The 14,617-nt window shown below is 35.2% G+C and overlaps 1 protein-coding gene across 1 annotated transcript; it reads left to right on the top strand.

Moving 5' to 3' along the window:
- Positions 1-9,670: 9,670 nt before the first annotated feature.
- On the top strand, positions 9,671-14,309 carry LOC110797386 (EPIDERMAL PATTERNING FACTOR-like protein 5). The gene is made up of 3 exons (XM_022002497.2): positions 9,671-10,190; positions 10,275-10,330; positions 13,682-14,309. The coding sequence occupies exons 1-3, from the start codon at positions 10,109-10,111 to the stop codon at positions 13,901-13,903; spliced, it is 360 nt and encodes a 119-aa protein (XP_021858189.1). The 5' UTR covers positions 9,671-10,108; the 3' UTR covers positions 13,904-14,309.
- The last annotated feature ends 308 nt before the right edge of the window (positions 14,310-14,617 follow it).

Genomic DNA, 14,617 nt, shown 5'->3' with positions numbered 1-14,617 from the left:
GGATTTCCCGCACACGCATTGTACAAGCCGTGCACCCGCGCAGGCCTTGCGGCCCACGACAAGCGCACAACCCATGTGCGGTGCTGCGCGCGCGCGCGCCCTTGGCTGGGTCTGGCCTTGCGCTGGGCCTGGTCGAGGCGTGCGTTGCTGCGTGCGGCTCGCTGGGCGATGGCCTGGCTTTGTGCTGGGCCTTCGTCTAGCGGGCCTCGTCCGATGCTAATTCGTACGATACGCTTCCGATTAAATCCCCGATTCCGGAATTCATTTCCGATACGAACAACATTTAATATTTTCGATTCCGGAATTAATTTCCGTTTCGAACAAATATTTAATATTTCTGTTTCTGGAATTATTTTCCGATTCCGATAATATTTCCGATTCTGACAATATTTCCGTTTCCGGCAATATTTCCGATTCCGGCAATATTTCCATTTTCGATAATATTTTCCGATACGTACCATGTTTCCGTTTCCGGCAACATCTACGACTTGGATAATATTTTATATTTCCGATACGATCCATATTTCCGTTTCCGGTAATATCATCGTTTCCGGGGTATTCATTTCTTGCCTGTGACGATCTCAGCTCCCACTGAAACCAAGATCCGTCGATTCCGAATATCCATAGATGGAGTATTTAATGCCATTAAATACTTGATCCGTTTACGTACTATTTGTGTGACCCTACGGGTTCAGTCAAGAGTAAGCTGTGGATTAATATCATTAATTCCACTTGAACTGAAGCGGCCTCTAGCTAGGCATTCAGCTCACTTGATCTCACTGAATTATTAACTTGTTAATTAATACTGAACCGCATTTATTAGACTTAACATAGAATGCATACTTGGACCAAGGGCATTATTTCCTTCAGGAACATCCGTTGTAAATGTCTTTTACGACGGGATAACAACGAGTTAACGACGGGATTTTTCATTAACGACGACCCTCTTTTATGACGGGTTCGCGACAGGAAATCCCGTCATTAATCAACGATTATTGGCCTTTAGCGACGAGATTTTCCGTCGTTAATGGTACAATTTCTTGTAGTGTAAATTATCCTCCGACAATTTATTTATCGTTTCGTACTTGACGATCCAATGTCGTACGATACGATTATTCGTCTCGCCTAGCTTACGAATATACGCAATACGATATACGATTTCACGATCCAATGTTTAATCGTATAATTATGTTTTTCCGAACTAATTTCCCGAAAAGCTATTAAATGAATTTCCGATTCATTTAATCCGGTGATCTGTTACATGCCATTGGTGTGACCTTATAGGTTCAGTCAAGAGTAAGCTGTGAGCGTAATATAGATTAGAACTCACTGATCGGAAGCATTGCTCCAGCTAGCTGTTCCGATCACTTGATCTTACTGAATTAATTGTTCGTAATTAATGTGAACCTTGGTATTAGACTAATGCACCTTGGGTGAAGGACATATTTCCTTCAATATCTAAAATAACATGAACCCTAATAAAAACCAACTATAATTCACAATACATAGCATTCGAATCGAACATAAACGATGACCCACATGATAATTTCCGATGATATTCAAGGCATGATACTCCAAAGTAGCAACTATACACTGCCCTCATCTGAAACAACTTTGTGCTTAACCATGAAAACTTGAGAGTTGAGTATTAAACAAACCAAGCAACACACTTCCCTTCTTATCATTCTAAAATGCCGATTACTTCTAGAAATCCTCGAGGTTCCACCTTAATCTTTGGATTCCAGTAACCCTTCACTCACTCTGTAGATATTTTAGTCTATTCATTGTTCTTTTCACCTGAAAACTAATGATCAAATTTATCGGAATTTATATGAACTTATTCTAGTTGTGAATAGAGTAGTCTGATTGGAACTTAAAGATTTATTTTGTTTTAGTTATTGTTCCATTTTAATTTCCAAATTAGGTATAGATCATTATAACACTAGGTTAAAAAAGAAGCTAATATATGCTCAATTGACATCACCAGATAAACAATACAATTAAATTTCCCAATTGAACAAACAGTAACACAAAAATAAGAATAAGATAAAAAGGCATACTCCATTCTCTCTAGCCAAGTAGACATGGCCAAACGTTCCTCGACCCAGAGACTTTCCGATATCGAAATCGTTATGAACCCACCGTTGCTTCTCCACAACAAGAACCTCTGCAGGTACCTGAAAACACACACATTCAACCAAAGAACAAATGCTGAAAACTTCGTAATTCAAGACTACCTAAGCTATATTACAGTCAATTCATCGACTAATCAAAGCTAAAAATAACCGTAGATTTTCCTACATTCATTCAATAAACATGCCTTATCTTAAAATTATCACCAATTTTTTTTTCCAATTTCCCATTCAAAAAATGAACTAATCGAAACAAAGAAACAAAATAGATGCCAAAAATTAGAAAATCAGCACGGAATTTTTCAAAAAAAACTAGCCTCGTGCGATTCCAAAATAATTGATTGATGCCAAACAAAAACAAAACTTAATTTCTGAATTCAAGAACAAAATTAACCATAAATTTATTCAAAAAGTTCAAATTCTTAATCTTTTTGTTGCTCACCTTCTCCCCGGTCGGTTTTTCCGTAGAAATCGCCATCGTATGATCGTTGTCGGATGATCGTTTAGGTGGGACCAGTAAGAGGAACCTTGCCGGAGAGGGATCCAATCGGGTGCGAGCCGTCGTACGATGATACCGTTGATAGTATCCTCAAGCTTCCTTAACCCTGTCACCTCGATTTCTCCGCCATCGGAAGATTCAAGGCCGATTTCAATGAGGCGAACTTTAGTGGAGAGGCGTGGTTTCTAGGGTGTGACAAACATGGGGAGCATAGAGAACTTGGGAGGAGTTTTAGAAGGGTGGTTGACGGCGGAGGAGGAGAGGTGGTGGTTAGGGATTGGGAAAACGGACGTGCCATTGATGAGAGAGGAGAGAGAAAATAGATTTTGTTGAATTGGGGAAGAACATATGAGCTGATAGCGTAAAAGTACGAAGGGTATTTTAGTCTTTTGCATGGGGACACCAAAAGTGAGATTACCAAAAAACCACCATCTCTTCACTTATATAACAGAGATAGATGTCAGATTATATACACGTGTAAATGATTATGACATTTGTTTTCTTATACAGAGTATTATTAATATTCTGTACGTGGCAATTAATGTTTTGTTTCCCAAGCCAACCAACATAGGGCTAGTGGACTGGACCCCTTCTTTTCTCAGCCTTCAAATTTGGTTCCCTAGCCCCTAATCCCATTGTGTGCATTCTTTCTTTCGCATACAAGATGGGTCGTGTTCGATATGTAAACAATTTTAATTAGCAGAAATGTATGGTTGCTAACACTTGGATTCTTGGAATTTAATTTAATTTAATTCCGTCCATATCAAATCATATACTATTAATTTATATTTCTAGACAAAGATTTTTTTAAAATTTATTTATATAAGGACAAATTGTTTTTTACCACGTACAAAAATCGAAAATTTATTTTACCACCTAAAAAATTAAAACTTGTATTTTACCACCTAACAAAAATCAAACTTATTTTTTACCACCTGAAAGCGAAAAAATAGATGAGACCTTTATGTATGGCTACTTCCCTCTATTTTTTCACAATCTATGTTTGATTTTCTTTAACTCTTTCACTCTTATCTCTTTACTTCCATTAAATTTTGTCAATTTTATGAATTAATGGTGGTGAAAAATTATGTAAATTAATGGAATATAAGGCCCCGTTTAGTTCACCTTATTTCTCCTGATATGATCTGGTCTGATCTGATATGGTCTGGTCTGATCTGATATGAACTTATTTTTTCTGATCTGATCCGAACTTATTTTTTCTGATCTGATCTGGTCTGGACTAATTTTCAGAGTTAAGTTTAAAAAAAAAATCTTATTTATTAATATTAAATGACATGTGTAAAATAAATGTTACACATCTTTATAATATTGTTATTATTTATTTGACTTTGCTCATGATTCAACTATTCCTTATATTAGATAGACCTGGACATGATCTAGATAGATCGGTTATGATCTGGACAAAATCTAGACATGATCTGTACATACAAGTTCTGATTAGGACATGATCTGGACAGATCAGTTTTGATCAAAATAGATCGATTCAAATTTGGACATGATCTGGATATATGGGTTTTGATATGGACTTGATCTTGACAAATCATTACAAATTTAGGCATGATCTAGATAGATCGATCCGAATATATGAGTTCTGATCTACATGTATGGATTTTGATCTAGATAGATCGGTTCTGATTTGGACATATCGGTTCTGATTTGGACAGATCGATTTTGATCTGGACATGATCTTTCTATATCAATTCTGATCTGGACATGATCTATACAGATCAATTCTGATCTGGACATGATTTGTACAGATCAGTTTTGATCTAGACATGATCTGTACAGATCAGTTTTGATATGGTCATGATCTGGACAGACCAGTTCTAATCTGGACATGATCAGTACAAATGAATTATGATATGGACATAATCTTTGCAGATCAATTATGATATGAACATAATCTGTATAGAGTCGATATCTAGACCATTTCTAATATGGACATATCGATTCTGATCTGGACATGATCTTGTACAAATCAGTTCTGATCTGAACATATTTGTTCTGTAAGGATTGTACATGATAGTAAGGATCTTATCTGATATGATATGATATGGTCTGATCTGATCTGAACTTATTTTTTCTGATCTGATCTAATCTAATCTGATTGATCTGATTAAATCTGAAATAAGTAATAAGGTCATGAAATAAGGTGAACTAAACAAGGGCTAAGGAAGTTAGGGAAGAGAAGAGAGTTAAATACATGAAATTGTGGAAGTATAGAACATATACTCCCTCCGTATTTATTTAAGAGATACACTTGGTCGGGCACGGGTATTAAGAAGAAAAATTAAATGAAATAAAGTAATAAAACAAGTGGGGTTAGGTAGATATTTTAATAAGTAAACAAGTGGGGACCATGTCATTTTAGGGGGTGGGGGTGAGGTGTAGTTATAAAATTATTTGTTTAATAGGGTGGTGGAACATATGATATATTAGATAGATTATTTAATTAGATGGTGGGGTTGATAAGTTACTAAAAATGATAAGTGTATCTCTTAAATAAATACGGTCGGAAAAGGCAAGTGTATCTCTTAAATAAATATGGAGGGAATAAGAAGTATTACCGTTATTGTGGCCCCCTACATAACAGTTTCATATATTTTTCCATTTTTCAGGTGGTAAATAACAAGTTTTAAATTTTTTTAGTGTAAAATATAAGTTTTAGTTTTTTCCGGGTATAAAATAAATTTTCGATTTTTTTAGGTGGTAAAAAACAGTTTATTCTTTATATAATGAACGATATAACACAAAATTTGTTGCACCTGAAAAAAAAAATACTAACACATAAAATGTTAATACTATGTACTCCGTAACTAAGAGTACGAGTGAAGCTAATACATAATGATCAAAGATCTATTGGCACTACACCCACATAATATCTCCATCCACTCATAGGCGAAGAAAGTTACGTGACGGATCGGAGGGATCGAGTACCACTACTCTGATCCGTATTACTGTTAGTATTTGCATTGATGTTGAATTCAGTTGCGGACGGGGACGACAAGGATAATCAGTGTAGGGGATGGTTGGTATAAGAGGAAGGACGAAGTAGGGGATGATATGTCGAATTCGATGTCACCATCGGAAAGTCACACGCTTACAAGTTACAACCTCAAAGGTGATGCCAATAGCCACGATATGCCAAGAGAATGAATCCAAACTACATTAGCTACCTTCTTTATTACTCCATAATTCCACATTTCTTCGGACTTGCCAAACACTTGTGTCTTTAATTTGTTATTTTGGGACCCTTTTTTGCTTCCTTATTACGCACCATCCTACGCTCTACTTATTTTCTTCCTTCATTTTGTTTAACGCTTTGTTTAGTATACTATTAGTAATGGAATAAGATATGCCATGACATTGATACTAAAAGCCATCAATAGGTCATGAGTTTAAATGTTAGGATATATGAGAACATAATCCTTAAGTCCTGTAATCATTTGTAGGAATTTGACGAATATCAAATTGTTTAGCGTACATCTTTAAACGACTTCAGGTATAGAATCCAATTGTCATATGAATTAGAAGGTTAATTGACACTTGACACAACATAACCTTTGCAATTCGTTTGAAATCAATTGTGCTAGTAGTTTAATAATATATACGTAGTACGAAATAGTAAGTTTATTTATGTAACAAATGATGTTAATAGTATAACACACGTGAATGTATCACCAATTAAATTTTAAGACGGAACCATGTCGGGTTGTATACTCCTCAGCTCCGACATATACTCAACTCGACTCATTGAAGTTTATCAAAATGTTCAATCCTACATACTCTCTCCGTCCCTTTTTGTTCGTCCTATTTGCTATTTTAAGCCGTCCGTAAAAGATTACCCGATTACCATAAATACTCACAGGACCAAAACTTTCCTCTCACATACAATATATTTGGTCATCCGCCTTTGTATTCTCGATCAATTCCACGTACACTGATAAAGACACTATGACCCATGAAATATCAAATGTGACCCATATTAAAAAAAGGCCTGCACACGTGAGGGAAAGTGTTAAGATCTAACCCTTGAAACAACACGTGCGAGAGTCCCACATTGACAAAAGAGGAGAGAGTTAATCACTTAATAAGGCCAAGGGGGCTACTCCCTTTATTGTCATATGGTTAAAGGTGGAACCTTATACGGTCTGTCGGTCTTGTTAAATAGACTCTCTCTCTTAGTAACGGGTGCAGCCCAAATCCGTATTTAACAACAACCAAAATTTAATTTAATAAAGCATAATAGGTGTGGCTGTGTGGGGCAAATAATTAGGAACAAATAGAGTAATATCAATTCTGCATCATCCTAACCAGGACCATATCGCTTTTGGAGGGTACGGTGTGGGAAGAGATCGAAGAACCTTTGAAGCATGTCCGTGGGAGAAAATAATAATGTTTCGCACGGGGTTTAACCGTTTCAGGAAGCACCGCTTCGTAAAGCTGTCAAAAACTAACCCGACCTGAATCGATCGACCCCGTAACCGACCATGACCCGAAATTATGGTAAAACAGGTAACCCGAAACCTGAACTGTACCCGATCCGAATGAACCGATAACCGATTTTAACCCGATGTTGTAACACCCGAACCCGAACTCGACACCCGACCCGAAGATGACCGGTAACCGAACTGACCCGACCGAACAAGACCCGAACCCGATTCGGTACCCGACCAGATGTCAACCTGAAACCGATTGTAACTCGATGAAACCTGCTATTGACCCGACCTATGATAACCCGATTTACCCGACCTGTTGATAACCCGTCTTGTCATTAACACGACCAAATATTAACTTCAACGATAAATCTATTTTAATTATTTATTACTAAATACTGAAAAACTTAAATTTAATGCGAAAAAATTAAAACGTGTTGAACCACTTAACGTTTTTATATAAATACTCCCTCCGTCCCTTAATACTCGCACCGGTTTAACCGGTGCGGAGTTTAAGACACTTGAATTGACTTATTAATTTAATGGGTATTAGTTGATAGTAGGGCATTTTTTTAATATAGTTAGTGGGAATGTGTAAGGTATGGGGAATAGTGAGTGAGGAGTGTGAATTTTAAAAAGATTTTTTATAGGGAGTAGGGGTGTAGGTGGGGTAGTAGGTAAGTGTGAGAAATAATATAATATTGGTAAAATTTTCTATTTATAAAAGCGGTGCAAGTATTAAGGGACGGCCCGAAAAGGAAAGCGGTGCGAGTATTAAGGTACGGAGGGAGTAAACAAAAGTAAAGTAAAACTTATTTTGTTTTTATTTTCGAGTTATTTTTTGCAATTTGGATGAGAGGAAAGGTAGGAATTGAATCTAACATCCTTACTGACAGTCTTTCTCTTTGTCTGCGCGACCTATGTCAATGTGCTCAATAACGAGAAAAACGGTTACACGTACTATCACACCGGAGACTCGCATTGGCTCGAGACCAACTCACTTACCCCTCATTCCAAAAATGAAATTCGAGTGCGGGAGTAAATGTTTTTCGCTTTCACATTTTGAGATGACCAAATCGATCATTGGTTCGTAATCCATATTCACTTTATATATGTATTGACTTGATAAAAACACGCGATTATTTGGTCTATATAAAATTAACTCTAAAGTAAGTTAAACAATATTTTTTACAATATAAAATAATTAAAATGTATAGGTTAATTATCGGACCCGAGTTTGACCCGTCCCCGAGAGTGACCCGACCTGAATTCTATCTGATCCGATTATTATCCGATCCAAACCAAGACCCGAACCCGAAAATAACTGTGTTGCAAACCGACTTAAACCCGACTCGAAAAGACCCGAACCCGAAATTACCTGCTACAAACCGACTTAAACCCGACCCGATAAAACTCGAACCCGATATCCAACCTGACCGAAATGTGACCCGACCCGAACCCGACCTGAATCCGGGATAGGAAAAAACCCGACATGACCCGACCTGAAATCGACCCGACCGGACCCAAACTCAACCCGGATGGAATATTGACCCGACACGACCCGACCTGATCATGACCCGAGACCCGAGATGACCCGACCCAAACCCGACCCGATGACCTGTTTTGACAGCTCTACCACTTCGTGGGTGATCAGATATTCATATGACATCAATTATAAAATTAATTTTTAGGGTAACTTTTAGATTTCTTTTTAATTTTTATATTTTGACGAGGGATTTTACTTTCTCATTAATCTACTAGTACCGACCCTCCGTACTTTACACTACTCCGTCAAAAATACCAATGATATTGGATGAGACTTAAACCCTGCATGTTAATTAGACTGTCGTTTATGTTAACTCATTAAGGGTATCAATGGTATCATATAGGAAGTTACGGAAAATGTATTGTATTCAAATTTGTGAAAAGATATGTGTATCGCAGTTAAAGATATGTGAAAACACATATACGGAGTAATATATCCCAAATTATTGACAACCACATTATATAATACTCAGAATCTCAGATGTAATGCTTGAAAGTTAGCAAAGGGCTAAACATAGTTGCATGCAGCAAGGACAAATAGTGGACCTTGCTAATCAAATAAATGTTGAAACTTCAAAGTCCATGAATTGAACTTGACTCTATTTATTTAGGACATCAAACAAAAAATATTTGTTTTCATCAACCAACCACCCTTAAACTTTTGCTATATTCTTCATCTTCATAATTTTTTTTCCTTGGATCAACGATTTGAACTCCTACACAACTTCGTGACCAGCAAAAATGTTGTACAGGCCATAGAGTAAATAAGACGTTAACTTACATCTGTACTTTTTTTGACTACAACTTACCTCTATCTTACAAAAGTATAATGTTATCTTTAATATATTGAATAGTCAAAATTAAAGACGAGAATTGATGTATAACCCTATGAACAAAATACACGTACGTGAGGTGAGGTTCCATCTAAAATCCTGTGAACCATACGTAGCTAGCGAGTAAAGGCACTTGACTACACATTTGAATACGGAACAAAGACATATAAGCACATAGAAATGTTGTACCCGACACACAAGTAGAGTGGTTCCTATCAAAAATTCAAAATACATAGACGACGTTATACAAGAAAGTAGGCAGTTACTGTGTATTGAATATAGTGGCCTGATAATTGGAAGGGAGTGAGAAACATTATATGGGCTATGAGAATGTAGTAAGACAATAGGGGTTTAAAAAAGCTGCAAAGGATTCCCCCCATACACATGACATACACTCCCTAACTTGGCAATACAGAGGATCCGACTTCCTCCTCTGCAACATTTTATTTATACTCGTGTTTTTGTGATATGTCTATTTCCTTCTTCCCACTATCACTCTCACTCTGTGTGTTTATTCAGTGTGTACTGTAGTACTGGAGCGCGAATATCTAAACACCTGAAAACATACCGAGGCGAGTGATCAAAGATTTTAAGGGATCAAGCTAGCAGTAATTTTGAGGACTACCGCGAAAGTTGAAGAGAATGAGAAATCCTCGGCGTTACTACTGTGTTTATTCGGTTCTATTGATATTCCTCTTCGCATTCTTCATCTTCCCCTCCATTTGTAAGTTACTACTACTTGGGTAAATACTCTTTTGTTAGACTTAGCTTGATTCATTAACTAGTCTGTTCTCTGTATGTGAATCAGCTCGGGACATCAACTACTTGTTAAACTGCAGAAATCATCATGACTTGCAAATTCAGGTAAACATTTTCTTAATTAATTTAGTTTAGTAATCTTGATTAGTGGTGGTACAACAACTGAACTCCAAGCTATGATTCCGATTCCGTATTTAATTTTGTAATATCGGGTCAGATTTAATTATCGTGGTTGTTGTATGTTAAATTTATGATTTGGACTATGGGCATGATCAGCTTAATTACGAACTGATGGTGATTTCATTATAAATTTATGACTATCGTAGTCTTTAACTCCTTATCCTGACCAGATTCTCTCTGTCTCTCCATTCCCCATATTCTCTTTCAATTATCAAACCCATGGCCGGGATTCCCTTATCATTCCCCTTATTCCCAAATTATTGGCCTTTATTGTTGTGCGCCTTATCTTACTTTGGAAAGGTCATGGTTTAGTAGGCCTGTTTTTTCTCACCGAGACCATGGTGAATTATTGCAAGTAGACAGCACACAGTACTACAGTAGTAGTGTTTACTAGTCACTTAGTCAACTTATCAAATAGTAATCGGAGTATTTTCCCGTCGAAAAAAAGAAAGAAAAAAGTATAGAGTATTTTGAGAGGCGAAACACGTTTGAATAGAGAGTGCTGCAAGGGTTAAATGATATGAATGAGATGAGATGAGATGAGATCTAAAATTTTAGAAAGAAATTGTCAATTACACCTAAGTTTTTAGTGACTTTAGGAATTATTACATTGCTTGTTAAAAGTTGATAATTACCATCTAGGTGTTTCATTATTATTATTGTCAATTATATCATAATCAAATGTAATTTATTTTCAAAACTAATTAAATCAGAAAATTCGAAAAAACCCCAAAAAAAAAATATTTCGGATTTAATTATTTTGGAATTCTATTTTATTTTTAAATTTTAAATAAAATAAAAAAATTAATTAAAATAATTAAAGTATAACTAATGGTTGATTACGCTATGATTAGTGACTAATTGGACGAAATATGAAATAATATAGCAATTGATAACAATAAACAAACACTTAGATGGTAATTAGCAACTTTTAACAAGATATGTAGTAATTCGTAGAGTCACCAAACATCTAGATAGTAGTTGGCAAATTTAAATTTTACAAACACATTCTCTTGGGTTCTGATCAAGTTGCTTGTATTAGACTTTTACATTAACATTAACATTAACATAATACAGAGTGTATCTTATTCTTATTTATTTACTTAACTAAAATGTACCTAAAAATGATATTCAAATAAGAAGTTAATAAAATGATTATTGTTGCAAAGGGATGAATTCTGAGTGAATGTTAATAAAATGATTGGTGGTCCATTGAGAATTTTGAGATTAATTGAACAGCGCGTCTCCTGTGAGACCAGTCACACCATCAACTTGATGGTGTAACGAGCGCGAAACTAATAGCGTGCCTCCCCTAAAACTATATAAAAAAAAAGTAACAGATCTAAACTATAGAAGTAACATGCCTAAACTAAAAAAGTACCTCCTCTAAAATTATAAAAAAAAGAAGTAACATGTCTAAACTATAGAAGTAACATACCTAAACTAAGAAGGTATCTCCCCTAAAACTACTCCCTATAAAAAAAAGTAACGTGTATAAAATATAGAAGTAACATACCTAAACTAAAAAAAGTACCTCCTCTAAAATTATATAAAAAAAAGTAACATGTCTAAACTATAGAAGTAACATACCTAAACTAAAAAGATACCTCCCCTAAAACTACTCCGTATAAAAAAAAAAGTAACATGTCTAAACTATAGAAGTAACATACCTAAACTAAAAAAAATACCTCCTCTAAAATTATTAAAAAAAAAAAGTAACATGTCTAAACTATAGAAGTAACATACCTAAACTAAGAAGGTATCTCCCCTAAAACTACTCCCTATAAAAAAAAGTAACGTGTATAAACTATAGAAGTAACATACCTAAAATAAAAAAAGTACCTCCTCTAAAATTATATAAAAAAAAGTAACATGTCTAAACTATAGAAGTAACATACCTAAATTTGCAAGTGTGAACTGGTCTCACCATCAGTTGATGGTGAGGACAGTCTCATATAAGAATTTGGGTTAATTGACATTTATATCTTCAAATGATCCAAGTGGAAAAAATCAGTATTTTGTATGTGTTAGGATTATCTCAATTTTTTTTTAACCATTTCCTATCTTACTCCGCAACTCTATTACATTATACTAAAACAGACACATGTCAATTCCTGATGTAAAATTTTCCTGCCAAAAACATTTTTTCCTAAAAACATATCAACATTTTTTTTAAAAAAAAATTCTATCCTTTTTTTATAAACTGTTTATGTACGGTAAGCAAATATTAGAATAAAAAAATATGAAAATTGATAGATACGGAGTATCACATAATAATAATTTGCTTAAAATAATTTTGGCAATATTTTAGTCAAACAAATATATCAAATAGAAAAATTAGCATATTAAGTACGAAGTATTAAAATATGTAATACGTATAGGATAAAAATTGCATATTAAATGAGTATGTTCAATATTTATTATTATGAATTTGCTTTATGAGGAGAAATAGATCATTAAACAGTTCATATAAAAAATAATTAATGACATATGTGCGTGCACGGAATCTAATATAATACCTCCGTTATTGAAAGTTTTGTAAACTTTCCGTTTAAGTCCGTTCCTGAAAGTTCTTTACACTTATGTTTTATTCTATTTCTGAATATTAAACTTTACTCATTTCTCACCCCATAACATTTATCACTTTCCACTCATTTCTCTTACATCCACCCACATTTTTACACTCCTCACTTATTTTATCCAGTATTTTATTACACTCATCCACCTATTTACAGACTCTCTTTTTTTCGTCTTAATATCAGTGCAAATAGTAACCGTAATGAACATTATGAAATGGAGGTAGTAGTATAACATCTAAACTAGTACGAGTAACAAAAAAAAAGTTCCAAACATCATTCAATTTCCCTTGATGCAATTACAACCGACGATTTAGGAAACAGACCATCCATTTCTTTTAGGGAATGAGGAGGATTTGAGGTCGAATATTATTGATGATGAACATTTCTATTTTAAGCAGCAATGTTTTGTAAGCATTGTAAATTGTATGGGTTTGGCAGCGCATTTAACGGAGCTTTACATGAAGCCAAAGAAAAAACAGAGCCAAACTAATTAACATGCACCCCCGTGATTCCGTGAACTTGTCTTGGCCATATCAATACTGAAATTCAATTAAATGCACGTAGTAGTAAAAGACCTAGTGTAGTGATTTACCCTTTGTATGTTATGGCCTAAAATCTAAATATTTAATAATTGTAATAAATATTGTTTGTAATCTGTTAGCAATGTCTAAAACACAAAGGTTATTGAAAAGTGCAGAAGATATTGAATGGCGTAAAGAGTGGCAAAGATGAACGCGATATAACAAGGAGGATTCTAAGAGGGATAGGGTCATACCCACCACGCTGCGCATCCAAGTGTGGAAACTGCAAACCATGTAAGCCAGTTCATGTTACTGTGCCTCCAGGGGCACCCGTCCCAGCCGAATACTACCCTGAAGCATGGAAGTGTAAATGTGGTAACAGGTTTTACACCCCTTAAAAAAATAATAACCTATCATCTATGTCTGTGTTTTCATGTCACTTTGGCCGAGTTCCGGCTAATTAGCTAGAGTTACAGTTAATTAGTACGGGACTACGGGGTGATATACAAGCTAGTGTATTGATTTTGATGATCATTTGACACATTCAAATCCCGAATACTATTACATTAGCTTTAGCTACACCAACACGGGAATTGAGTAATTCAATTTGGTTTACTCCTCATTAGTATGTATTATTGTAAATAGAGGAGAAATTTGGATAATATAGTACTATATAGGTCTACTAATTGTAATCATATAGTAGTAATGTCTAGAACCATGCACCCTTTGCATGGTTCTGGATTATTTGAAACTCAAGATTTTGCAATTTAATGTACGTGCAATGTTTGTAGTTTTGATGTGATACGACTAATAGGAGCCTCGACGAATTTGCTACACTTTTTTATTGTGTCACTGGAGGGTTTTGTACAGACTTGTGAGTTGTGGTGATACAATATCAAATCCGAACTCCTACTTGATTCTTGAGGAGTAAAATTCCAACTTCCTCGTGTTTTTATTCCAAAATTGTTTTCAATTTGGTGAGAAAATTACATAATATCCTTATTTCCTTACCCATATACGTAGTATCAAATTTTCATAATCATCCTCAGAAAGTCACAAGTAAAGATGGTCGTGGTCCATCCCAAGCCGTGCCTTGTGACAAAGTCATGGGC

This window comes from Spinacia oleracea, chromosome 6 (genome assembly GCF_020520425.1).
Source record: "Spinacia oleracea cultivar Varoflay chromosome 6, BTI_SOV_V1, whole genome shotgun sequence".
Taxonomy (NCBI): Eukaryota; Viridiplantae; Streptophyta; class Magnoliopsida; order Caryophyllales; family Amaranthaceae; genus Spinacia; species Spinacia oleracea.
Note: the sequence above shows the minus strand (reverse complement) of the source record. Positions and strands in the feature narration are given on the sequence as shown.

Bases quoted from the DNA above. Each gene is read 5' to 3' on its own strand.
- LOC110797386 (XM_022002497.2), top strand. From the start codon at position 10,109: ATGAGAAATCCTCGGCGTTACTACTGTGTTTATTCGGTTCTATTGATA. The intron at 10,191-10,274 runs GTAAGTTACTAC...TATGTGAATCAG, and splicing joins CTTCATCTTCCCCTCCATTT to CTCGGGACATCAACTACTTG. The intron at 10,331-13,681 runs GTAAACATTTTC...TGAAAAGTGCAG, and splicing joins ATCATGACTTGCAAATTCAG to AAGATATTGAATGGCGTAAA.